Source organism: Chroicocephalus ridibundus, chromosome 6 (assembly GCF_963924245.1).
Source record: "Chroicocephalus ridibundus chromosome 6, bChrRid1.1, whole genome shotgun sequence".
Taxonomy (NCBI): Eukaryota; Metazoa; Chordata; class Aves; order Charadriiformes; family Laridae; genus Chroicocephalus; species Chroicocephalus ridibundus.
In genome coordinates this window covers 6,920,725-6,946,923 of record NC_086289.1, presented here as the reverse complement: position 1 = coordinate 6,946,923, position 26,199 = coordinate 6,920,725, and the positions used below count along the sequence as shown (strand labels likewise).

The 26,199-nt window shown below is 43.5% G+C and overlaps 2 protein-coding genes across 2 annotated transcripts; both read right to left on the bottom strand.

Moving 5' to 3' along the window:
* Positions 1-566: 566 nt before the first annotated feature.
* On the bottom strand, positions 567-12,898 carry SFXN4 (sideroflexin 4). Its single transcript, XM_063337921.1, has 14 exons — positions 12,674-12,898; positions 12,525-12,590; positions 11,017-11,091; positions 10,221-10,247; positions 10,078-10,132; positions 9,252-9,277; positions 7,833-7,883; positions 7,682-7,747; positions 7,498-7,566; positions 6,125-6,215; positions 4,374-4,489; positions 3,301-3,386; positions 2,123-2,237; positions 567-973 (listed from the first exon to the last, which is right to left on the bottom strand). The coding sequence occupies exons 1-14, from the start codon at positions 12,710-12,712 to the stop codon at positions 896-898; spliced, it is 960 nt and encodes a 319-aa protein (XP_063193991.1). The 5' UTR covers positions 12,713-12,898; the 3' UTR covers positions 567-895.
* A 1,480-nt stretch (positions 12,899-14,378) lies between these two features.
* Positions 14,379-19,528, bottom strand: PRDX3 (peroxiredoxin 3). The gene is made up of 7 exons (XM_063337922.1): positions 19,446-19,528; positions 19,295-19,370; positions 19,023-19,164; positions 18,166-18,301; positions 16,276-16,379; positions 15,097-15,262; positions 14,379-14,572 (listed from the first exon to the last, which is right to left on the bottom strand). Exons 1-7 carry the CDS (start codon positions 19,479-19,481, stop codon positions 14,519-14,521), a joined length of 714 nt encoding a protein of 237 aa, XP_063193992.1. The 5' UTR covers positions 19,482-19,528; the 3' UTR covers positions 14,379-14,518.
* Between the last annotated feature and the right edge of the window lie 6,671 nt (positions 19,529-26,199).

Sequence of the window (26,199 nt, the reverse complement as noted above, 5' to 3'; positions counted from 1 at the left end):
TAAGCTCTTTCTGCAGCTCTTCACAGACAGCCCTGGTCCCCTGAATAACTTCCTATGATCAACAAAACTTATCACCGCACTGATCAGCAGGCTAACCCTTATGCCACATCTCAGAAGACAGCTTTTTTGTTTGGATAAACACCGTCAGCCTGCAAAAGTGGGAATTCCTCGTTGTCCACCACAAGGTCAGAAAGCCACAGGATCTCCCAGTGGCTTCGGTGTTAAAAAACCCCCAAGTTCTAAAGCTCAAAAGGCATCAGGCCTCACAACTCCTCCAAGGATGTCAAGAAAGCCAGGAGTTGGTTTGTAGCCAAGTTTGACACCCGGTTCCTGAACTTAAAACAACTAAATTTAACCAATATTATATTGCTGTCAGGGTTGCTTTGTCTAGTATCACTTTAATGGCTACTTCACTTGTGTCTCGTCCTTGAAATGTGTGTTACTAAATGCTATGAAACATACAAAGTAAGTATTCTGAGAAGAACCAGCTTGACTTCACCCAGAGGACTACTGATGTTAATGCCTCTGCCAGCTGTGTTCCTGGAAAGCAGCATGTCAAAAGCTGCAGCAACAGCAGAACAAACTTTTGTATTCAATAGTCTTTTAATTAAGAAATCAATCACACGAGGAAGCATACAGAACACAGTTTGTGACAAAACCTGTGTTACAGCGCTTTCTGGTACAAATGTCACTGACAGCATTAAGTTACGGGCACATACCTGCCTGCGGGCCGGGGCTTGCAAAATCATTTTGCAAAGTCCACCTCTTTTCCAGACCACACCAAATCTGGTACGTACGCCACTGTAAACTCATGATTCACTCACATACGCCAATTGAATTTGTTGATACATTCAGAATTCAATCAGAGCACACATTTATATATAAAAGCCAATCTCTAAATTCCCCTATTGTAGAATAACTCTGTTTCTTCTGTAGATGACAGAATTTCGGGTTCGAGGTCTGTTCGCTTTATCTGCAACGTATAGAAAAAGGGAATCAACATCACCATATCCTGGTAAGTATGTTAAGTTCTCTTTACTGCATTGAACTTTGCACAAATTGAAATACTGTATTCAGAAGCAAGACTATGGGATTTGGGCTTCTTTGTTTATTTGGGGGTTTGAGGGATTTTTTTTGGTTTGGGCCTTTTTTTTTTACCTTCTCTGACATTTTCAACATGCACACACATAGGAGAAGAAACACATTTAATTTAAAATTAGAGGTACTCCAGAGATCTAAGCAGAGCATTAGTGACATTATCTCCATTCCCTATAGAATCATTTAGGTTGGAAAAGACCTTTAAGATCATGGAGTCCAACCGTAAATATATTTGGGTGACCCACCCAGGAGAACTTCTGCTGTGGGCTGAGCAATTAGAAAGCTCAAAGGGAACTAACCAGCCATACTCTCAGAACATAATTTCTCACAAGTCCCTTCATTTATGTTCAGTTAATCTCTTACGGCATCAAGAGTAAAGAAATCTAAAAAAAAAAAAGAGATATTACAATGCCAGAAAGTTTGGGCAAATAAAAGAAGCCTCTGAAAATTGGGAGAGCCCAGTCTGTGATTTTCAAGAATATTCACACAATACTGATAAGGGAGAGGAAATAAATGCAGAAAGGAGCCCCAGGCTCCCTTCTCCAAAGCCCAAGGTTCAAGGGCTACATCCTCCATTTAAAACCTGCCAGGAAGGTGTACGTTCCCAGGGAAGAGTACGCTTCACCGTGCAGTAAGGCAGGGTGAAGAGATGTCGCATGTGAATTGGTTTACCTCTCTGATGAGCTCACACTGACTTTGCACAAAAGAAAAAATTTCCATCTACATCCTTCCTTTCTCCAGCAGGACTGAAAACAGTGCTGGAAAAGCCTTTATCTTTGTTTTTATCAGCTCTCCTGACCTTGCTTGCTTCAGACTGCTGTGAAAATCTGATACATCTACACTGAAAAGCATAAATATAAATAACACACACTGGAACTTAGACCTAGCAAGTCCTGTAAGCCTCTGCACAACAAGATTAATCCTATTGATTTATTCTACATGGCCTTAAGACTGCTGGCCATAGTTACAGAATGACTATTTAATATAAAAATAATCCTAAATCAATTCCTATGAAAGGACTTACCTCCCCACACTGCGGGAACATGCTAAGTGAGACTGGTAGCATCCCTGCCAGTACTGATGTAATCATAAACATTCTCACTGAAGCCAAAGCACGTGGAGTTTTTGCAAATTTTGCTCTGTTCAAGACATGGAAAAGTAAGTATGTCAGTTTTGGCTCAAAAAATAATCAGTCAGCAAGACAAAGAGCATTAGCTACTATTTTAGTGGTTGAAATTGCACTGAAATTAGTAATAACCTTAGCTTACAAATGCTAAAGATGCTTCATTACTTTATTTCCTATGTTCTTACTCCTCACTTCCTGTTCTTTCCCTTTGTTTTGTATTTAGCTGCAGCATTTTCCAGGCTGTCAATACAAGATCAAGAAAATAAGCAGCAAGATCAAAATAACAAGAGAAGGGGCATTAGTGCTTTAAAGCGTCTCAGGCCTTTGACTAAGATTTTTCTTGCGTTACCCTCTTTCCTTTCAGATTTACTTCCTCTTGTCAGTCCTACTTCCCCGTGGGCAAAACTTATTACTCGATGTATTTTTAAAATTTTATCTTACATCTGCTTGTATGTATTCTAGTAACAGGAATCCCTTAAGCTAACAAAGTGGGACAGGGAATTGATTTAGGCAATACCAAATTACCTGTATTATTTACAAGACAAAAGCTCAGGGCAGGGTAAGAATTCTCTATAAAGCATACAATGAATTATTCTTGTGATACAAGGTCTCTAAATGTTGCAAAAGCAACAAAATGTTTTGCAAGATATGGAAAGCTATTTGGAAGTTGAGATCCAGTTTTAGTTGCAAGATGAAGTACCATATTATCTCTTCAGAAATAACAAATCTAAGCTAAATGCTGTGAACGACCTTGACACCAGACACTGGGGAACACAGGTGCTGGAAAACAGCCTGTCAGGAGAGCAAAAACATGTTTCCTGCATGGGAGCAGAGGGGAAACCCTCATAGTTTTACACAGCCTCCTGCAAACCCTCAAAGCATGGATGTGGACATAACCGGATTCATTTACTTATCTAAATGAATCACAGTAGCTGAACAGAAACTTCCCAGATAATCACTTTAACAAGGCAAGTAATACCACTGGCAATTTTTTCTTGGATTTGTGGTAACAGCCAGGCTGAAAACAAGAATACGCACTGACCAGGCGCCCCCAGCCCTTTTGCAGTACCTCCTACCTTTCCACAAAGTATGTAAGCAGAGCTGGCAGGAAGAACGTTGTCCCAAACAAGACTGCTCTCGACAATGCTGTTTCTTTAACGGCCTCCAGGGAGAGAGAAAAGTAAGTGTTGTTAAAGCAGTGCTCTGTGCAGCTTCAAATACCGCATGCGTCTGTGAGCAGTTTGTCTAATACTCTGGAGTTTCAAGTAACAGGTAAATGAAAGATAGAAGTATTTGTTAGAGGAAATCTTTTTTAAGTGGAAACTAAACTCCTACAAGTAACAAATATTCCACTTGTGACCAAGAAATACTTTACAAGGGAGGTGAAACTCCTGATGCCATATTGAGTTTTCCTACCATGGTAATAATTCTGCTGAGGCTGGCTTTTTTTAAGCTGTCCTGAACTACTTCCAAATCGTTAAGCCTTCTGGGCATCCTAACTATCCTGTGTCAAATTTGAAGTTCTCTCTCCAGCTGCTCACAAATCCTTATGCTTATCTAGCTGTTTCCTCCCCTCTGGACAGCAGCACAGAAAGGGAGGATCACTGATAGCACATAAAATATGACTCCTTGCTCTAGTTCCTGTGCCAGGCTCTACAGAGGAGGTAGATGAGCAAGGCAAGGAGCAAATACAGAGACAGCTTGGTCAGCAACTGGAGCCCGAGGATAAAATGCGCTAGCACACCGTAGATCAGGCCTTACCCTTTGGGAGGCACAGCCTTTAAATAATATTCCCACTATAGAAGGTGCATGTGACATGTACAATACAGGGCTTTTCTCTGAGGTGTCCCATCCGAAGAAGGTCCAAGAGTCTTGTCTTCTGAGGTGACCAGGAAAGCAGAAATGCCTGAGTCTCTGTGGCTCACCTCTGGCACTCAGTATACTGGTCTGGGGAGGCTGCCAACCCTTGAGGACACAAGGGTTATGGAACCTGCTTCCAGAGACGTAGTTCAAGCCTACCCAAAGATCCAGCACCTGATCTCTGATTCCTCATTTCGATATATCCAACTCTATCTACTCCCAGCATCACATTCAGCTCTTAGCAGGGAATGAAAGGCAAATCAAGAGAGGCCTCCAACCCCTCGCCTACCTTCTCACCAGCCTTCTGTGACACTCCTACAACTTTGCCATTCCTGTCCATCACTTCAATTCCATTCTCAAATTCTGGGCTTCTCACCACCGCCACAGTGAATGCACTCATCAAACCTGCAGAATTAAAGAGGATTTTGCTTTAAAAGATCCGAAAGGACTATCTCAATAGTAACATTCGTAACTATGTGCATTTTGCATTTCCGGTTCAACAGTTCACAAGTGAATAACCCGGTAGCTTAAGAAAAGACTGCCCCAGAAAAATCTGCTTGGGATCTTAATTTTTGTTTTCAGAAGCTTGAGCAAGATTTTAAAGGCTCAATCCTAAAAGGTGCTTTATCATTATGGACTCAGAGCTTTCAATCACTGCCATCCAACTCAAACCAAGAGTACCTTGTTCTTAAGAGAAAGGGGAGGGGTTTGTGTTGTGAGTAGGTTTTTTTACTGGTCAGTACAAAATCCAGCACAGAAAAGAAGACCCTGAAGGGAACAGACTTGAAGTAAAGGCTGCATCCCTGATTTGAAAGGGGGACACCAGCTCTAATACGTGCCATTATGGCACTTCTCTGCACAGCTGGTGTCTGCCACAAGTGGCTGTGCTTCAGCTGGATCCTAGACAAGAATGTTTCAGTCTCCTCCAAATCCAGCTTTACAACATACCTGAAAACATCCATCCTGCAGCCAGTGACTGAAAGCACAAGCCTAAACCACTGGCACTTATAAAGGCCGTATCAAGCGGGAGTTAGTCATCTAGCTGGTCTTCTCTCTTCTCTGTTCTAGACCAAAGTCTAGGCATAACAGGGCATAGTCTGGCAAACTGACCTTGCTTGAAATAGTAGATTTCTCTTTATTTGTTTTTGGCAGGGCTGTTCAATAAAGACATCAGCGTAACAGATGGCACTTTTCAAATGCTGGACTAATACTAATCAATTACCCTCAGGTTTCTCTCTAAGTTTAAGAAAATGGAAGCACATTTTAACACCTGCTCCAAGGGAAACAAGCCAGAAAGCTCTTAGATAAATCCTCAGAAAGACTGGGGTAGCCATCTCGCATAACTTGGAACAAAGGAGATGACATTTGTTTTAATTTTACCCGTTTCCCCCTAGGAAAGGCCAAAAATGTCTTTAATGGCACTAGAGAAACAGTTAATGACATCAAATAGTTAAATTTGTCCTGGTGCAACTTCACCGTGTCAGTAGATTTGTTTCAGTAATAAACTGAGTCCCGTTACTTTGCAAGGTTAATAATATTCTGTTGTAACAACTCCCACTTTCTACACTGTCAGCAGGTAGGTAGCCAGCAAGGTAGCCAGCAGCAGCCCCAACCTGGGTAAGGAACTACGCCAGCGCACACCTAGAGCTGTGTCGCACTCTGGTGTCATGTATGTGCCACACCAGGTAGTGCCAGTTCGAGTGCTACTGCCCTCCTGATCCTTTCAGGTAAAGTGTCCAAGCCGAAGAAAAATGCCAACTGCATGCCTGGGTATCTTTGGAGAAACAGTTGTATGTCACGCATACAAAGGCTAGAAGGCAATAAAACTAAAAACCAGCAAGCATCAAATAAAGGTCAGCTACACTGATCAGGGAGCGTTAACTCTCACACAGAAAGGACAGTACCCAGCAAAGGCAGTCAGAGAGGAAGACTTGGAAACAGCCAGACCACATCTGTGCAAGCCCAAGAAAATTCTAGTCAGATGGGGGCAGCAAAAGGCCCTCAGACCAGCTGCATGATGGACAGTTTCTTTACACTCACCAAGAAGAGGAGCAGGTAGAAGTTTTTTGACAACCAGTTGTGTCACTGAACTCTTCAATGTGTATCGATTCATGAAGAGAAGAGGAAGAGCCTAAGGCATTGGGAGGAAACAGGCACCTTCTATTAAAAAAATGTGCAGTATTTCAGCACGTGCAACAGTTTAGGAAAATAAATCTGTGACTTAGTACATAGTTACCATCTATAAACAATGCCTTGGTTTAACATTCCAAAAAAACCCCTATGTTCTCTAGTCACTGAAGGTATTTGTAATCACTCTCTTAGACAAGAATACTAAATATTATGATTAAAAAAAGCATTAAACATTATTATGTATAGGACAATAGCAGTATGAATGCAAAGAGAGAAAAAGGAAAACAATTACCTCTGACTAATATTCCTTGGACATCTGTCCAACTGCCTTGTGACACACGCTGCTCTCTCCCCCAAACAGGACACCTGGCGCACTTGTGCATTTGTTCCTGATTCTCTGCAGTTTCTATGTTCCCATAATACACTTGCAGGAAGTTTCATTTAGGAATAAATGGCCAGGACACCAGCTAGCGCTCAGAGTCTCCCTTAGGTCAAAGGGGAAGAATGCCCACGGTCACCCATGGCCATAGCTGCCTCCTCAGACCTCTGAAAGTCCTGAGCACTGCTGGCCCAACTGTTTTGCTTAGCGGGCAGAGGTAAAAGTCCATCTAATAGAAGCAGGAACAGCCATAATTTTCTGCCAGAAGGCTTGTAAAAGTCACTGTTTAGTGTGGATAGTGAGGAAATGCGTTATAGGGGCCTCTACATTCCCAATAAATGTCATGAGGATACCAGAGCTCATTCTGATACCGCAAACTCTGGAAGCCACAAATTCTTATTCCAGCACAGCACAGAGCTAGCTAGGTAGCCCTCAGCTAACGAGCCCTCCTGGAAGGCTAATTAACCTGCATTCAGTGCAATATTTTCATCGCTATGCTGCTTCTGGGATCTGAGCTAACTCTATCCAGTACAGGTGCCTGCGGATTTCACTACTTTTTTAGAGCTAGACAGATCTCTTCCACAGCACCGCATCAAAAAATCAACCACAGAAACCCAGTGAGTTATTCTGTGTTTGTAAACCCTGGGCATTTCCTCTCACCACCCATTTTCTAAGTTTGCAGAATAATAAAGAAAAGGACAGAAAAGGAAGTATCAGAGGAAGCCAAGCAAGGTATTGGCTGACAGATGGTCAGGAAAATTCTTATTCTTAACAGTTTTGGGGTAAGACAGCAGAGTACAGTATTAAAGCATAATTCTGAAGGAATCTGGCACTGTGATTATCTCAGCACCTAGTCCTTCTCAGGAGAGCTTATTAGGAAAGCAGTCATTGAGCAAATACATACACCAATACATGCTGCATAGGAAATGGCTCCCAAGCCGTAGAAGATCTGCTTTTGTTGAAGTGGGTACTCCTAAGAAGGACAGAAGAAACATACTCCATAAGTGCATTTGTAAAACACTCAGAAATTATGTTCAAAATGGTCTTGTACGACGCAGATGATTTAAAAAATAAAAATTGACACGTACTTCAACCTTTACAGTACCATTTCCATTGAATAGGGTGAATCCTGTGGTATATGTGTGAAACACGAACTGCAGAAAGGAGAGATTATAAGCAAAAATGAATTTGGGATTGAGACTAGAAGACTTGTAAACGTAGAAAGGGAGAGGTAATTACCTGAGAAAAAAAAGTTTGCTTTGCCTGGAGCTGAAGAGATGAAGCAATAACCTAAGAGAAATAACCCCACAAGAAAATTAGGTTTGATGAGTCTAGAAGTTTTTGGTGAGCATGAAGAGAACTGCTATGTTACTACTTGCAGCAGCGTCAAAGGCTCTCGTCAGCACCCGAAGCCACTTGCCTTGATTCTAGGCGAACATACTTTCTTGCCACAGATGTGACATACTCACTTTTTCTATCCAATATAAAACACAGAGACACAGCGATTGAAACACTGTGTGCAAGAATATTTGGGCAAGATGCTTTCTTACCCAAAATAAAAAATGCATTTGTACCTGTGAAGCTCAAATAGATACAAATAAAATAACTAAGGTAATAAAAATGTAATTAAAGTAGTTAATGAGAAAGGGTGAGATTGTTTTGGCTAGTGGGGATATAAATACTAAATCTGCCTGATCAAAGATTCTAGGACTTACTTCCCAAGTCACACAGTGAATAAGAACTTCAGTTTTAATAAATCACAGCCTTTCTTAAGGTCTGGCCCACCAAGTGTGGAACGCTCTCAAAGAAGAGAGTCAATCAAGATAAGGCGAATATCGAATAAAAGGAGGGCAGGGAATGCTCAAAGCTTCAGATAAGGATCAATAATTCATTTAATGTTAGTGGATCCGCTACCTTTATTGACAGCGCTGAATCTAACCACATCTATGAAAAAGCATTAAGCTGTAAATACCAAAAAGAAATATTTCTGTTAATTCTATTACTGTTCTTAATGAGTTTAACAGCCATTAAGACTTCCACTACACATTCTAGTAGTGCCATGTAAATTCATGCTGTAATCTCTGTATGGAATGACATACATCAGTATGTTTACTCTTATGTCAAAACCAAGGCAAATACAGCTAAATGAATAAGCGTGCGTATAATTACAGCCACAAATTTTATGAAACAAAACGGTGCTATTTTGAGCACTGTAACAAGGGTTTATTTTTATATGTTTTGTAATTTCTTGACAACACCATTTCTTACTTGTAAATGCACAATCTACATAAGAAAAAAAAAAATCATATTCTGGGTCAGATTCCTACTGCAGTTCCATTTTTTTGGGGTAAACCAGACCAAAACCAGGTCTTTTGCTTAGCAAGTTTCACCTTGCATCAGAGAGCTGACCTTCACACACAAACAATCTCTTTGAATACTGCTGTAGGAAGGTAGCAAATAGGTTTGGACTTCCAGTGAGATTCCCTAAGGGCTTAATGTCTAGATTACTCAGCAGTTCCCATAAAATAGACGTCTTTTAAAAAGCTTGTGCTGAAAATACAACTAAGAAGCCCAAAACCTTCTATTCCCTCCCTTCAACCCCTGGCTTTGGAAAAGTGTGAGCCCTGTGGTACACTAGCATCTTTCATCATTACTTACCAATGGAAGACATATGGGCAGGAAGGCTAAAAAGAAAGAAAACTTCATTTCAGTAAAAATAACTTCTGAGTCCAGATTTTGAGCAGAAAATTCCCCTAACTTCCCCCTTCTAGTTTCATCTCTAAATAAAACATTAGCTGACAAAAAACCCACCATCACCATGGACTTAGATTCTAACCTTTGTCTCTCGTTTCTTGTTCAAGAAGCCAGAATACCCAGCCACAGCTTATAGCCAAAAGGAGCCCCTGTGAACTCCGCTCAACGTGGCTACTCAGAAACTATATAACTGAGTTTTGAACAGAAATTGCTTCTCCTCCCTCTGTTAAAAAAGAGATAGGTGTCAACAAAGGCTGTCACAGCTGTGAGTGGTTATACGAGGTAATCAGCAAATAGCCTAAGTATGGTTATATCTGATTAACAACCCGTGGTGTCTTGGCTCCCTAAACATCATCCCAAGCAGACTTTATCTGCCACCACAAGTAAACTCAAACAGTAGCCACATCCATCAAGTGAGAACTTAGTTTACAGTAGACTGTTTCACATGTGGAGAGATTTGGGAACTCATTCTGTAGTTACAAAAAACAGAAACTGGTCAGACTGTTTCCACCTAGCTCAGCAGATGAACTGTGGGAAAAATTCCTCAAGAGGACCATAGGAATAAGTAAATCTTCAACAGACGTGACAATGCAACTAACAGAAGTAAGAGTCTACTTGTTTTTCTGTAAGGAGAAGAGTATCGCTGTACTATCACAGTGGCTATTTACTATAAGCTATTCCCCTTTGATGCTTCAGTCACATACACAAAACTTCTCTTAAGGGAACTTACCTGGAGGCCTAAACAAAACGGGAATTATCTTGTCTGTATCAGGATGTACACTGGACTTCAAAGAAAAAAGTCAAATTAGACCACTTTTGCCATACTTGAATAAGAAAGAAAAAAAAATATTTCTAAATATTTTGTAAACTTACCAGGCTTAGCAGGAAGGCTCGTTTTGTCTAAACAATTTGACAATTAGGTTAGTAATCAAGTTTCAGAAGACAGTGGGTAAAATATTCATTTATTATATCTTCTTTTCCCAATAGCTTACTTTTACAAGGAATGCCATATATATATATATACACACATCCCTTTAATAATTTTTCCCTAAAATTTCTCTCCATTTACTCCTTGTTGAATATAGCCTACACTCCATGTGCTGTGTAACAATACCAAAGCATACATTATGGCAGAACAGAAATTTAATTTCAAAAAGCTAAGCTAGTAAGTATTTTAAAACAGAAAACAACAATTCTTAAATATGGCTAAATGCCTAAACACTTAGGTTAAGACTCAAGCTTTTCTGGAATCATAGAAGTTTTTATTTCTCCTTTCAGACTTGGACACACAAAATACTAAATGCCACATGAGAAGAGACAATCCCACAGTGAATAAAAAGACAGACTCCTCCTAACGAAGCAAGGGCTCAGCACTACTTTCCAGCAATTCCATAAGTAGGTTTCCAAGAGTGTCTTTTTAAACTTAGCTATATGATACACAACCTTGCATTCTTCTGGATGACAATACTGCAAGTCGGCATCAGTAGTCATCCAAAGAAATTCCTACCAGATTCACAGATTAGAAAAATCTCTGTAATGATGAGTTTTTCTTGTGTTATCCCTTGTATTTGAATCTCTGTATCTTGTCTGCTAGATCTTATACTAATAGCAACTATTTCGGCCATGAAAAGAGACACCTCTTATTTCAATAAACTGTGCTCCAAAATACCTGATCATTTTGTATGGGCTCACTTAGCGTCTTTCCACTGTTTTGTAATAATAACCTGGTTCTTCTTATTTCATCCTGTATTTGAGAAAAAAACCAAACCAGTCAGAAAACAATAACTCAGATTTCAATATTCAATATTCTACAATATTCTATTCAATATTCTACAGATTTCAATAACTCACTATTTCAATATTCAATATTCTACAGTCACGTATAAGACACATATATATGTATTTACATATATGTATGGTACATTTACTAAATTATACTATTTGTACATGATACAGAGATATGTATTCATACCATACATACACATCTATAGAGACAGATGAATAGATACTAACTCTGTAAATGACAAGGAAATGTCTCATGTACACACATTTTGGCAGTGTTCTTTTGCTTTAATGGGGTTTTCCCTTAAAAAAAAAAGTTGATAAACAAAAATTCCTTTAGCACATTAAGCAACCAGCCAACTCTCATACAATGCACTGTGCTTTTTCCTCTGTCACCCCTGACAAAACTACACAGAGGTGGATCAACAGAAAAACACATCTTCGTTTGTTTTGATTGCTTATAGAACACTTCCAACACCCTGTTAATTTGGTAGAAACTCATCACTTCACACCAGTGTGAAATTTCGGTGCAGCTTTCGTGAGTGATTTTGTGTCCGAGATACACATTCCAATATTACCTGCACCAAAATGTTTAGGACCTTATTTTGAACTGTAATAATAATTTTATAATCATTCTGCTTTAGGATGTCCTACCCTAAATATTTAAATATTGAAAGGAGGCCACGATAGAAAGAGGGAAATAAGATTATTATAAGGTTGGACCAGATGATCCTTGCGGTCCCTTCCAACCTGGTATGGTATGATTCTAGGATTTGACAGAAGTTTGTTGTCACAACAGTTCCTGAAATGTAGAAGCTAGACTTTACGGCCCACCATGTGTTTAGTATCACACTTTTCATAATTATTGTTAAAATTGTAGTCATCATTCTCTGGTATAAGAAGGCCTTACAAGTCAGATGGACTCCCCCTTAGGGTTCATAATTACTGTTAAAATTGTAATAATCATTTTCTGTTATAAAAAGGCCTTACAAATCATGTGTGCTCCCTCTTAGGGAAGGATTCCTTTCCATATAGCCACCTGGAGGAGAATCAAAGAGCTTCATGACCTTCAGATGAAGCTGCACCACCCAGACGGGTACGTAGACTGGCCTGCAGAGATTGTGGGTGCCTGTGCTGCAGTTCAGCAAACCCGTCTTCCGCGACAGCTCCGCATCTCCACTCCTTCAGCAGTAGGTTATTTAAGAACAGCCTCGCCAGCAGCTCGCTTCTCTCTCTCTTGTCTTTGTGGGGTTTACCGATTCTTAATTGGGCTAATTCAACTGTTGGCACAGCAGCCACGGCCTACAAAGGGCTGCTGCAACGGCTGTGCCTAGAACTGACCTGTGTTTTATGCAATTACGTATAGAAAAGCCAGACGACGAGGCCAGTACTCACGGAGGATTTCAGGAGCAGCAGGGGATCCAAGACGTCCGCCCAGAGAAGAAACCTCTGGAAAAAAGACTGAGGGAGACACGTTAGAGGGAGACGAGGCGTTATTTCTGAGGGAGGGAAGCAGCCCGCCCCGGCCCCCCTCAGCCCCTCACCTGTCCCTCCGCTCTCCAGAACCGCAGGTTGGCGTCCATGGAGCCGCGGCACCGGAAAGGCGCCGCCGGGGAGCGGTCCGGCAGCTGCACCCTCCGCCCGGGCCCCGCACCGCCGCCGCGGGATCCGGGCCGGGCCGGCCCTCCTGCGAGGTGGGGGCCTGGGGCCCGCGCCGCCTTCCCGCCCTCGGGCGCGGGCCGGGCTCTGAGGCGCCGCGGAGCAGGGAGGGAGGCGGCGGGGGTCCGCGGCCCGGGAGCACCCTCAGGGCAGGCCCCGGAGCGAGGAGGGGATTAGGAAAGGTCCGATCGGCTTTTCCCCTTCCAGCAGCGTCCCCCAGCGCCACCCGGGGAGGCAGAAACGAGGAGCAGGGCTGCAGAGAACCCCCCCCAGTCCTCCGCACTGACTGAAAATAGCTGAGGTAAGGGCTGGATTCAGCCAAGTAACAGATCAGTGCGGTTTTACAGGTTCAAACAGCTGCCACCAACACCACCAGCGTGTTATTTTGCATTACTGAGCTGCACAGGGGTTTAACTTCACAGGCTGTAGGTCCAGGAGATCACGTTTATTGGAAAAAGCGCGTGGATACTCCTGGATTTCCACAAAACTGAAGTAAAACACGGCGACTGAGAACAGATTTGCAAATAGCGAAACCTGGAGCATCACTAGGCACCATGCAACACCAGGCTGTTTTTCATCCTTACATTGCAGTGTTGATAGCTGTGGTGAAGCTAGTTTAGGACACACTTTGCCAAGGTGGTTCCCTCATGCTTCTGTTTATCTTAAGTCCTTTCCCCGGCTCAAAAAGGCAGAAGGTGAAAAATACAAACCTATTTGGCATTATTTAATCCAGCCCCTCAGCAGCAGCAGAGCCGCTATGTACTGTCTACGGCCAACTCACCACATACACACGTAAAGGCAGCGCCAGCTGTTAACTGCTTGCTGGGAACAAGGGTATAAAAGATGGTTTCTAAGGCAGTGCAACTTACACAACTTCTTCAAAATAGAGAAACAGGATTCTTTGGGGGGAAAAAGTGAAAGAAAAGCAAAGCAACACACCTGCTGCTAGTCAATGTTAAGATTTATTATTATGGCTAGAGATATGCTACATTGTTTTCAAGCAGTACAACGTTTCACATTGAAGTTTTTCCTGGAGACAGGTTCAAGCAAATAAGCAATACTTTAAATGACAGAAGACTGTCATTAAGCTCCAGTAAGTACATTACTTCAAGTTGCTATTATCTCCCAAGCAGAATGCAAGTTCTTCATGCTTGTTAATGCTTCTGTGCAGCTGCACTGCATCTTTAACTATATGCAGGATTAAAATGGCACATATTTACATTCACTTCCAGTTTTAGTGCATTTACACACCAAAACAGGGTTGTTTTTTTTTAATTTTTACTTGTTACATTCATCTCTTCCTCTGCAACATTCATTAAAAACAAATCACATAACAAAATTCTGTTTTCAGTCTTGTCCCCATCGTTTCAAACTTGTTACAGAATTTAATTTTTCATGTGAGAAAAGAAAACATGGGGACACTTGCTAAGGAAAGTTAAGGAAAGAGGAAAAACCCAGTGGTAAACAACTTAATTTTGTGTACTTGTATTCAGGAAGAATTCTAAAATTCATGAAACTGAAGTTACAAAAAGGCAGGGGGAAGCCTTAGTTTTTACCCTTCTTTTTAAAGCAAGACAAGGGAGTCGAGTAAATATTTGAGCATTTAATTTCTTCTTAAACATAAGAAAATGAAAACTTTGATTTGATTTTTTTTTTTTATACAATCACAGCTGCTTTTCTAATGTCTTCCATTTATGGTAACTAGGAGTTTTGTCCGTATATTTGAGTGTTTATGTATGCACTTTCTCAAAATATTCTTTAGAACCTTCTGGGCTTGGTTTGATCTGTAAAGACAAGAAAGTTTAGTTATTATATGCTATAACTGAGGTTAAAAAAAATAATACAGATTTGACACTTTATCCAGGAAAATCCATGCATATTTTATAAAAACAACAGGTTATTTCTGTTTCTGCACTTGGTTGAAAGATGAAAGCCTAAATCATGTACAGGAATCTACTTGCAAATTTTAAGTATATAGCACATTTTTCCTGCTAAATATCAAGCAGGGCAATAAAGTAAAAAATCTGAAGACAACTGGTGGAGAGTGCAAGTCAAGTTTAGAGTTTTAAATGCAATTTGTATCTTCTAAAAGAAAATCGGTGACTTTCTTCACAGAAATCACACATTTAGTTAGTATCATACAAATAGAGTGAATTGGTCTAACCGGTAAAAGCCTCAAACCATTCTATGATTTAAACAGGCAGAGACTGAGTCAAGCACCTCACGTTAAAGTGGTTCTCAGCCCTTCAGACACGCAAAAATATGCCAGTGTCTATATTTAGAAAAGTGATATTTAGCAGACGCTTACTGTAGGGGAGTCTGGAGTCCAGTTTGCTGGGCAAACCTCTCCATGTGTTTCCACGTATTGGAATGCTTTCACCAAGCGGAGAGTCTCTTCCACGCTACGACCGACTGGGAGATCATTGATACTTAGATGCTTGATGACCCCATTTGGATCAATGATGAAGAGACCTCTGTAATTAAGCAAGAATTTAGGGAATGCAAATCATGTTCCAAGACCAAACACAAGAAACTGGATGAACTATTTCAGGAAGGCAGTTATTCTTAGATGCACGTCTCAGAGTTAGGAGTAGCAATACAGTATTTGATACATTGTTTGTTAGTGCCAACTGGTATGGTATTGTGAAATTACAAAGTATGCATAAAGACTATTAAATCGAGACAGATGTATAACAAAGGTAGAACTTCTAATTCCACCTATATTTCAAACTTGATAGCTGGCATCCTCATGTCTTTTTGATATGAAAATCTAAAAGGTATTGAGTGAAGAGTTGATTTCTCATTAAGCTACTAAATTAAATCCTTTTGCATATAAACATTTGTGAAAACCAAAGTCCCAGCCTTACCATATTAATTAACTTAATTTGTCAACAAATGTCAGAAGTTCCTCATCCAAAGAGATCAGGAATCAAAGGTCCCCAGAAGACTCCTACCCAATCCAATGGATCTCAGGGACCACTATTTGTTTTTAATAGGTATTCCCATGGTGGAGAAGGACATGTCAGTTTTTTTATTCTAATTATAGGATTAACTGTAGTGGCCTCTATGACTGCTGCTTTAGAAAGTTCTTATACAGAAGTTAAGGCAGTCTCCTCTCCCTTCAGAAGGAAAAAAAAAAAAGGAGAAAAAAAGAAAGGGACAGACCTGAATTGTAGAAAAAATGTAAAAAATTGTAAAATGCTGTTCTAGCCTAGCCTTGTTTTCCTTAGTGACATGGAGTTCTCCCACTAACAGAATAGCTGGCATTCCCCTGCACGCATTCTCAGAGGCCTAGAACCATTCTCAACACCTATAATGGCCACGTGCCCTTTTCCTAGTGTGGGACCCAGAAGTTCTGCAGAAAAAGTAGTATCTTACAGTCTTCATTTGATCCTTGTGCAGTTTCCCCTGCAGGAGGGGACAGTACAGCTCACATTGTTTTAGACTGGGTTGTGTCATAACCGAGTTATCAGCAATCATGCAGTACCTTAGTGCTATGCCAGGTCCTTCTAGCAGCACACCATAATCACGGGAGATTTGTTTTGTGAGGTCCGACAGAACTGGAATATTCATTTTGCCCAACCCGCCGCTCTAGAGAAGAGAGTAAGATTCCATTTTGTTACAAAATGCTTTTTAGGATTATCCTTCTTGGGTTGCTGTGTTCAGTGCTCTTGAAGGTATAATAACAACAAAACACATTCATGCCATGTGCTGTGTGAAAGGAACCATCGAGGCGTGAGGTGTCAGTTGTTTGGTTTGGTGGTGTTTTTTTTAAAGTGGTCAGGAACATCTGGTTTTTTTGAAACATGAAAACTTCTTTTGCACCAAGCATTTTAGCTTATTTTGGAGGTAAAAGGCTATCTATGACAACAGTCCTAAATTTTCAGAAAGATTTCCCTTGTACTCTATTCAGGAGCTTTGAATACAAAAATTTCTACTGCAGATTTAAGTGTTCAAAATTAAAGAAGATGAACATGGTGGGGAGGGAAGGGAAAACAAACCCGCGTACTATGAACAGACAAAAGAGAAGGCTTCTAACAGCCATGCTAGGGATGTCAGAGTTCTCCTGCTTTCTCTAGTGCATGTATTTTTATTTTTTTTTCCTCCCACAAATCAATTTAAATACTATTTGGGGAGTCAACCAAAATTTCTTTCAGTTTTGCAACATACTGGAACTGCAAGAGAGATAAACTCTCTATCCTTGAAACAAGCCCAGAGTTTGTTAGCTTTTCTATTCCTGGTATCACCAGTGAATCATTGTGTAATCTCAGTCACTCAGACCCTGATCCTGCAAATGCCTGTCTGCAATGGAGTTCTCATATGCAGAGTTTTGAACGCAGGTGTCGGAGAAACCAAGGCCTTAAGCTTCTCTGGGTGTCAGTTTCCCAGCAGCACCACCATGGAATTCTTTCCACCCTTCGCAGGGCGTTTTGCACCGAGCAGTGCCCGGTTGGCATACACTGAACAGCTTCTGCATGAAGCGGTGAAGTCAGTCCATAATCACGTTTTAGAGCTTTAAACAACGCATACAGAAAATTAAGTACTCTCAACAGGTTCAGCCAAGCCGTGTTAAATCTGGCAAACTCCCCTCCTCGCTCCCCTCTATGTTACAAGGGCAGAGCTGCGCACCTGGAGGCACCCAGTCTGCCAGCACCACTGCGGGCTGCTCTTCACCCAACCACACGGGTAATGACCGATGGCCCAGGAGCTTCTCTGCCTTCCTGCGACACTTCTGATTCTCTACAACTAACCAAACCAGGCCAGTGCTTGACGGGATCAAAAGTGGGCATTTTTATATACATCTGGAAGAGGCTCCTCTCCAGTAAAAGACCGTCTTTATCACTTTCCTTCCCTGAAGAAAGCTCAGGACCTCCATTTGTATTGCAGAAGTGGAACTATTTCAGCAAGTTAGAGCTAATAATGCAAGCGCTCCAATAATCTCGTCGTTCTTCTGCTTCCATTCCGAAGCGAGCACTGATTTGTACTGGTTAACAGTAAGGACTAAACAGCTGCTGTTCATTTTCTGTGAGGGTGCACACAAAGCATCAGCTGTAACAAGCAGCTTAGGACAGTGACATGTATACTGAATACTCTTTTGAGATAATCGTGTAAGGATATGATGTAACCTACAAGACTATCATGAGAGAAAAAAAAAAAGAAAAAACACCCAAAATTACTAAGGAAAAGAGCAAGAAAATAAAGACCGAGGTCAGAATTACATCATCAAATGTAGAAGTTAATCACTTCACATGTTGTTTTAGGCAGTCTCTTGAAATCGGTGTTTGCACAATCGTTTATTCAACTCTTCTTCTCAGGATCTCTTCTGAAAAGAAAACAAACCAACAGAGAAAGCCCCAAACAGCTGCCCAATTCGTACCTTTCGTGGCGTATTTATCCAGGCCAGATGGCAAAAATGAGAATCCACGGAAACTGCCACCACTTCACAGTTCACATCACGAAATTCATTTGCTTTGTTGCTGAAAGCCACAATTTCTGTGGGGCAGACAAAGGTGCTGGGTGGGAAGAGAGAACAGGCTGTAATGATTCTGCAATCTTTTGAGAGACTTTTTTTAGAAAACACTTCTCGGCACTAATGCAGCAGCGTGTTTTCTTTAGCCTGATAATTTTAACCATGTTTCCTGCTCTAGATTAGCTTCATCCAGTCTCAAAGTGGCAGCCGTAGCCACCTGGCTGGCACACCAGCTTTCAACGCTCAGTTCAAGACAGATGTTTTGCAGAGATGGAGAAACCATCTCTGCGAGACGCTCCTTAGACAGAGAGGTTTTGCAAACTATAAAAGGACTGACAGGTAAATCATCCCCCACGTGCCCACATACACCAGGATGCTCCTGAAGACTTCTGGACAGGCTCAGCCCCATCTGTCCACCTTTTGCTCTGGAGTCGTCCTACAGCAGTTCTGCTGGCCCTCCTGTCTCCAACATGACCCTGAACTGCAAGGCAAAGCCCTCACCCCTGAGATCTGACTGTGAGAGGAACGACCTCGAGGAACCACCTCAAGGCCACGTCCACCTCCTGCAGCAGGCCTGGCAGCTGGAAGATGCTCTCCAGACACCGGATCCATTGCTCTAGTGCACAATGGCCATTTACCCTCAGGTCTTATCACTCGGGCTCTAGAAACAGACACGTCTGCCTTGCCAGACTACCCTGGATAAGGGAAAATTGTGACCTTCAGCAAGGCAGGAGGCCCATCTGAAGGGAGAGGCCAGCACTCACAAGTCCAGGGGGTAGAAGAAGAGGACCAGATACTTCCCCTTGAAATCATCCAGGCTCAGCTCCTTGAACTCTCCGTTAACCACGGCCGTCCCTTTGAAGAACGGGGCGTGCTGTGTCACCGCTGGTGCCAACCGCCAGGAGCCTGCGGGGGAGAGAACGCAGCTACGGGCCCCACCTCGGCCTTCTCCTGTCGGGCGCCGCCGCAGGGGCCGTTCCCGCCGCCGCGCCCGGGAGGGGTGTGCGTGTGTCCCGGCCGCGCTTCCCGCACTTACCGAGGCTGAACTGGCGGCGGGCGCAGGGCGGGGGCCGGGCCGTCAGCCTCCTCCCGGCGGCGGCGGCGGCGGGCACCTGCGGGGGGAGAGGGAAGGTCAGCGGCGGGGGGGCCCGGGCACGAGGGCGGCCGGGCGAGGGTCACCCACTGACCGCGGTGCGAAGGAGCCTCCCCAGCGCGGCGGCCATGTTGAGCGGGCGGAGCGGGCCCGGCGGCGCGGGACGGACGGGGCGGGCAGGGGAGGGGAGGGGCCTTGAGCTCACAAACCTTCCGGGTGCGGACTTTTCCAGCGCAGTCGGCCCTGGCTTTGGTGGAATTCGGTCAGGTTATAGTTGTTTAATCATAATTAAACAGTTACAGCGCGATCTCCTCATAAGGAAAAGGCTGTGGATATTGTCTACCTAGACTTTAGTAAAGCCTTTGACACCGTTTCCCTCAGCCTTCTCCTGGAGAAACTGGCTGCTCGTGGCTTGGAGTGTGCGTTTTGCTGGGTAAAAAACTGGCTGGATGTCCAGGCCCAAAGAGCTGTGGTGAATGGAGTTAAGTCCAGTTGTAAGCCGGTGACAAGTGGTGTTCCCCAGGGCTCAGTACTGGGGCCCATTCTGTTTAATATTGATATTAATGATCTCGACAAGGGGATCGAGCGCGTCCTCAGTCAGTTTGCAGGTGACACTAAGTTGGGAGGGAGCATTGATCTGCACCAGGGCAGGAAGGCTCTACAGAGGGATCTGGAGAGGCTGGATCAATGGGCTGAGGCCAGTGGTATGAAGTTCTACAAGGCCAAGTGCTGGGTCCTGCTCTTGGGTTGCAACAACCCCATTCAGCGCTACAGGCTTGGGGAAGAGTGGCTGGAAAGCTGCCTGGTGGAAAAGGACCTGGGGATGTTGGTCAACAGCCGGCTGAATATGAGCCAGCAGTGTGCCCAAGGGGCCAAGGCGGCCAACAGCCTGTATCAGGAACAGTGCGGCCAGCAGGACTACAGAAGTGACTGTCCCCCTGTACTCAGCACTGGTGAGGCTCCACCTTGAGTGCAGTGTCCAGTTTTGAGCCCCTCACTACAAGACAGTCATTGAAGTGGTGGAGCAGGTCCAGAGAAGGGCAATGAAGCTGGTGAGGGGTCTGGAGCACAAGTCTTATGAGAAGCAGCTGAGGGAACTGGAGTTGTTTAGCCTGGAGAAAAGGAGGCTGAGGGGAGACCTTATCGCTCTCTACAACTCCCTGAAAGGAGGGTGTAGAGAGGTGGGGGTTGGTCTCTTCTTCCAAGTAACAAGTGATAGGACAAGAGGAAACTGCATCAAGTTGCACGAGGATGGGTTTAGGATGGATATTAGGAAAAATTTCGACACATAACAGTGATCAAACATTGGAACAGGCTGTCCAGGGAAGTGGTTGAATCACCATTCCTGGAGGTATTTAAAAGACCTGTAGATGTGGTGCTGAGGGACATGGTTTAGTGGTGGTTTTGTCAGTGTTAGATTAATGGTCGGACTCAATGATCTTAAAGGTCTTTTCCAACCTAAACAATTCTATTATTCTATAGCCGTGTGCCTGCTTAGCTCCTCTCAGCTGTGAGCTGATGCAAACCAAAGTCATTACCTGATTTCCCACACAGGCACTTATTGCTGCTAATGGGCTGCACTGCATTAAGCTGAATGTGTGTCTGTGGCTTCCGCCTGCCCTGGAGGTTTGTGCCAGTGCTGTTCACTGGGAAAGAACACTGGTTCTTTCCCCTAGGGAAAGAGCGGTTGAGGTGTGCATTATCTCTGGGGGAGGTAAGAGAGATGTAAAACCCTGTCACAGGCCTCCTGTCTCCTGCCAGATGAAAACAGGGCAAGAAGGGTTTAAAAGGCGTACAGCTTGTAGAAGGGACCACACCTTCATAAGTCTATGGAGCCTGACAAGATGCATACAGAATCCTGAGGGAGTCGGCTGACGTAGTTGCCAAGCCACTCTCCGTGATATTTGAAAAGTCATGGCAGTCAGGTGAAGTCCATGGTCACTGGAAAAAGGGAAACATTGCACCCCTTTTTAAAAAGGGTAGAAAGGAGGACCCTGGGAACTTCCGGACCTGTCAGCCTCACCTCTGTGCCTGGGAAGATCATGGAACAGATCCTCCTAGGAGCTCTGCTAAGGCACATTGAGGACAGGGAGGTGATTTGAGACAGCCAGCATGGCTTCACCAAGGGCTTCCTGCCTGACCAACCTAGTGGCCTTCAGTGATGGAGTGACTACATCAGTGGACGAGGGAAGAGCTACGGATGTCATCTATCTGGACTGATGGGAACAAATGTTTTAGGAAGGCCTGTTGCAATAGGACAAGGGATAGATTTAGACTAGATATAAAGAAGACATTTTTTATGCTGAGGGTAGTGAAACACTGGACCAGGTTGCCCATCCCTGGAAGCATTCAAGGTCAGGTTGGATGGGGCTCTGGGCAACCTGGTGTAGTTGAAGATGTCCCTGCTTACTGAAGGGGGATTGGACTAGGTGACCTTTAAAGGTCCCTTCCAACCCAAACTATCCTACGATTGTATGACACCTGATCCATACAAACCTGTTTCCCTGATGTTGGGGCATTCAGAGAGTCTGCTGTTGAAGCCCAAGCCCCCACAACTCAAGCTAAAGGAGTTACTTTAACAGTCATTCGAGCAGTACAAGGTTTTCTCAGGCTAATTTTGCTAAATATCTGATGGTGGCAGCAACAGAGACCACCTTTACCAAGAAGCCACCAGCTGCCCGCCCTGTTTTAGGCCACGTGCTTTGGAGCAGCACAAGCAGCATGCACAATCCAGAGTACTGAAAATCAGTCACTTTCTAAAAGTCCATTTTTACTTTCTTAGCTTCTTTTTGTGTGTTTCTTCATCTTAAGTAGTCAAATCGAGTTGAACCCAGTTTCACTTCTGGGTTTTGGTAATTTCTGTTTTAATATTCATATCTATAAATATCCACAGCCTTTTACGAAGGGGAGATTCCACCTTGTGAACTAGAGAGAAGTCTGGCTCCACTGGCGGGATAAGCTCAGCGATCAGCATCTGAGGCTGAAGCCAAAGGCAGCCAGAGCACTGTCAGCTACATCCCAGCCCCCTGGGAAGAGCTCAACGGATACTGCACCTATACTTCTGAAGAAATTAGCAAACTTATTTCTGGTACTGATCCAGCTGGCATGGTCTGGTCACCTCTGTAACAGTAAGCTCTCTGAGCCTTCAAAAAAGTGAGGTTGTGTGCAACTGCCTGTTAGGGTTGGTCATTAGCTGGTAATTAACTCTCTAAAATGCCCAGGAACTGTTTGGGGCAGTGTAAATTGGTGTTGTCCAAAAGCACGCTGAGACCTATCTGAGCATTTAATATCATCACCAGTTTCACTTTCTGTGGCACTCCTGAATTTATTAATCCAGATGTAGCCAATGACAGCTGGGAACGTGTCTCTGATAATCGTCTTGAAAACTGTAGTGCTCAGTAGTGCTGCCAGAATAACATCATATACTCATACGTGCACAGAGATACTGGGTGTCTGGCTGGGCTTGTGATGAAGATGGAGGTGCCCAAAAGGAGGTGATGAAGGTGGAGGTGTCCTGCACAAGGGTGCAGGGGCAAACTTCTTATAGCCATAGGAAGACGAGGGGGAAGAAGACATGAACACTAAAGGATACGGATACTCTAGTACGACAGGGTCTGCTAGCGTAGTAGTCTGACTGCTTCCTGCATCCCTTAATTTCCTTGAATTCAAATAGACATCACTATTGCTTTTGAAGCTGTTCCTGTCAGGTGTAAAACCTAACAAGCTCTGCACGTGCATTTGAGCATGTGTATGTGGTTGCTTGTGCACAAGCGTAGTGCTTGGTCACTGACCTGGCAGACTTGGAGCTAAGGAACCTTACATACCCTTTGCTTCTTATTAGCGCTTCGTTAAGGGAAACCTGAATGTGCGTGAGAGAGAAGTTGAGTTTTGACTCTTGCTGGTGAACCAGGGCTGCTTGAAAGTGCCAGCTGGACGGGGACTCTGCTGGGAATGTCACTGGCTGAGCGAGGGGGGCTGGCTGGCTGAGCTACTCAGCTTATTTGCATGTCTGATACCTAAAAGTTGGGGGCATTCTTGGTTAAAAAACACTCAAAGCCTAAAAATGGAAGTGAGAGAACTATTTGTGTGGTAGAAAATATATCAGATACAGCATGGATGAGCTGTGCTGTAGCCTGCAGAGCTGGGAGGTGGAGAGGGAAGGAGTGGTTGTTGAGAGCTGTGTCTGCAGTAGAGGTTTGGGAGGTCTTCGTGCCACTGCTGAGAGCTGCCAGCAGAGCAGTGGGCAGCAGAGCTGAGCCCGGGACACCTGCAGAGCAGTGACTGTTGGTGGAGAGTAGCAAAGAAACATTAGCCATTACCTGGGCCGATTCCATGAATAGCAGTGCAAAATGGCATGTCTGCGTTCACGTCTGCTGGCCTGGCACAGCCCCTCGCAGAGAGAGACCTGCTTGCCTAGCCGAGTCCCTCGTGGCTGGGCAGCAAACTGTGTGTGCCTGGGGACGGCTGGGCCACAGCGGTTCCTTTCCCCCAGCTGCGGGAGCTGTATTGTGGCAGCAGAAAAAGGGCTATTGCTAGGATTTCCTGAGGATGGTCGTTTCACCCACAGATGATTATTCACAACTTATAAGTTGATGTATTCTAAAATGGCGTCCTTCCCCCTTCCCCGGAAAGTTATATTTGTTTAAAACTCTTTGTTTAAACACTTGGCTTGCAGGTGGGGAAATATTGCTCATGCTTTGTTATGAAGGCAGCATAATTCAGCTTCTCAGACTTCTGGGCAAGAGCTTGAACTACTGCCATTTAACAGGGGGTTTATTTTCCATTTGGCTTTTTACTGGGCGTCCCTACAATTTGAAGATGGACCTTGTCACTGCCAAAGTGCACCTGGCAAAAGAGTTGTTCCTTTTTTGTCAGCTCTGGCTCTGGCACAGGCTAGAGCAGCTGCTAAACCTTGTTCTTCTTGCCATCCCAAGTTCAACACAAATTTACTGAGTGGTACCATATGTGCATCTTTTTCCTGCTTTGCTGTCTCCCGCAGGCTTTTGCCTGGCTGGACAGGCCCCACTATCATATCTCATTCTGCAGTGAGGGACTGCTGGTTCATACTGGTGCAGCGCAAACTCAGCAGTGCACAGACATGTGCACACGTGAATGATTAGAATCTTCAAGCCTGATTCAAATTGAGACTTCTGAAGTTGATGAAAGACTTCCTAGGGATTTCAGCAGCCTTTAGGGAGAAGGTTTTATCATTGCAAGGTGCAGAGCAGTGGATAAGGCACTTGAATGTATAATGGGAGATGTGAATTTTATTTTTGGTTGGGATACTTAACTGCCTGCTCTCACTTTGTACCTTTTTTTTCCTATCCGGGAATAATTAAATGTGCCTTTCTGGTGAAAAACTTTGAGATCTGTTGATAAAAAGTGCTAGATAATGCTTGTCTGTTGTTACCATTATTGTTTTGTAAGAGCTAGAGAGCTCTGTGAAAGATCATCATTAACACAACAAAATATTAGTGAAAAAGTAGCTGCTTCTGTCTAAACTTGAAAGGGGTAAGCAAATCCCAAATCAGATCTGCTGCCGTGGGTCACTGAAGGGCAGATTCTGTGCAGATGCATACGTCTACTTGTTTAAAAAATAAAATCTGCTCATCTTCTAGAAGGTTATTTTATTCCATGTGCTCAAATGCTGTAACAGTCATTTGCCCTCTACCTTGAAGAAACAGATAACTGGAAAAAAAATAATAAAAAGATTTGGAAGTGGAAAGAAACAACAGAGGCATAAACATTTTTATCTAAACCAAAGCAAAAAGTTCGGTTTAGACAACATGATGCATCACCCCGTAGCTGTTGGTAGATGGCAGCCTCTGTCCTTGCGCAGAAGGGCTCTGTAAAAGGTTACAGCTGCTTGCAAATGCTTTCTCATAGGCCTGTGTGCTCCCACCTGCTGATATCGAATCTTAGCAGGAGGAGAAAGAATTTGCCCATTTGTAGAAATAAGTTTCAGAAGCGATTCCAAACATAATCCAGTTTACAGCTAATCATGAACAGGCTTTACTGCATTAATTGCATATTATAACATGGGTTTAGGAGATAGCTGCTGTTAGGGTATGTTTCCAATTGATAAGTATAGGCAAAAGCCTTGTTGACATCTGGTTCACTGGGGATCTTATCCTGACATTTCAAGCAGGCTGTACCGAGGCCAAGTGGTTTTTCTGTGGTGGCAGGAGAAAACTGGGTGTGTTGCTGCTGTGTTTCTGGCTGGAGCTGCGCGAGCCCACCCTGCCGATGACTCATCCCTTAGAGCGGCTCAGAATATCACACTCTGCCTTGCTGCTTTCCTATTCTTATTACACTGATGCATTTGGGTCTTGCACGGTGTTGGCGTTTCATTTACAAACCTCTCTTTTCCCATAAAGGAAAGATGGCTGCCAGCCCTGCATTACCCTGATGTTCAGCACTCAAAAAGGTTTTCTTCTGAGCCTTTCCTGAATGACTTCAGATGAAAATGTTTTATTTAAAAAATACATTAAGCACCTTAGAAAGCACGTTTTTCAGAGTTTAACTGTTTTTTTGGTAGCCTCTCCCTTTTTTTTTTCCCCCTTCCAAAATTGGTTGCTTATGCATATGATTCAGACTAATATTCCCTTTTCTCACAGCAAGCACTGAATCAGGATCTCTAGGCCAGTAAAAAAGACCCGTGTTCCTTCCCTGCCACCCTGTCTTTGAGTCCATGCTTGGATATTTCAGCACCAGAGTTTACAACACTGACTAGAATAAGATAAGCAGTGGAACAGACTCGCGTGTCTCCTCTTTCTCCTTCACTCACAAAGAACCTGACTGCTCCATTAAGTCAGGTGTGGACATACCTTGAAATTAAAGGACTGTTT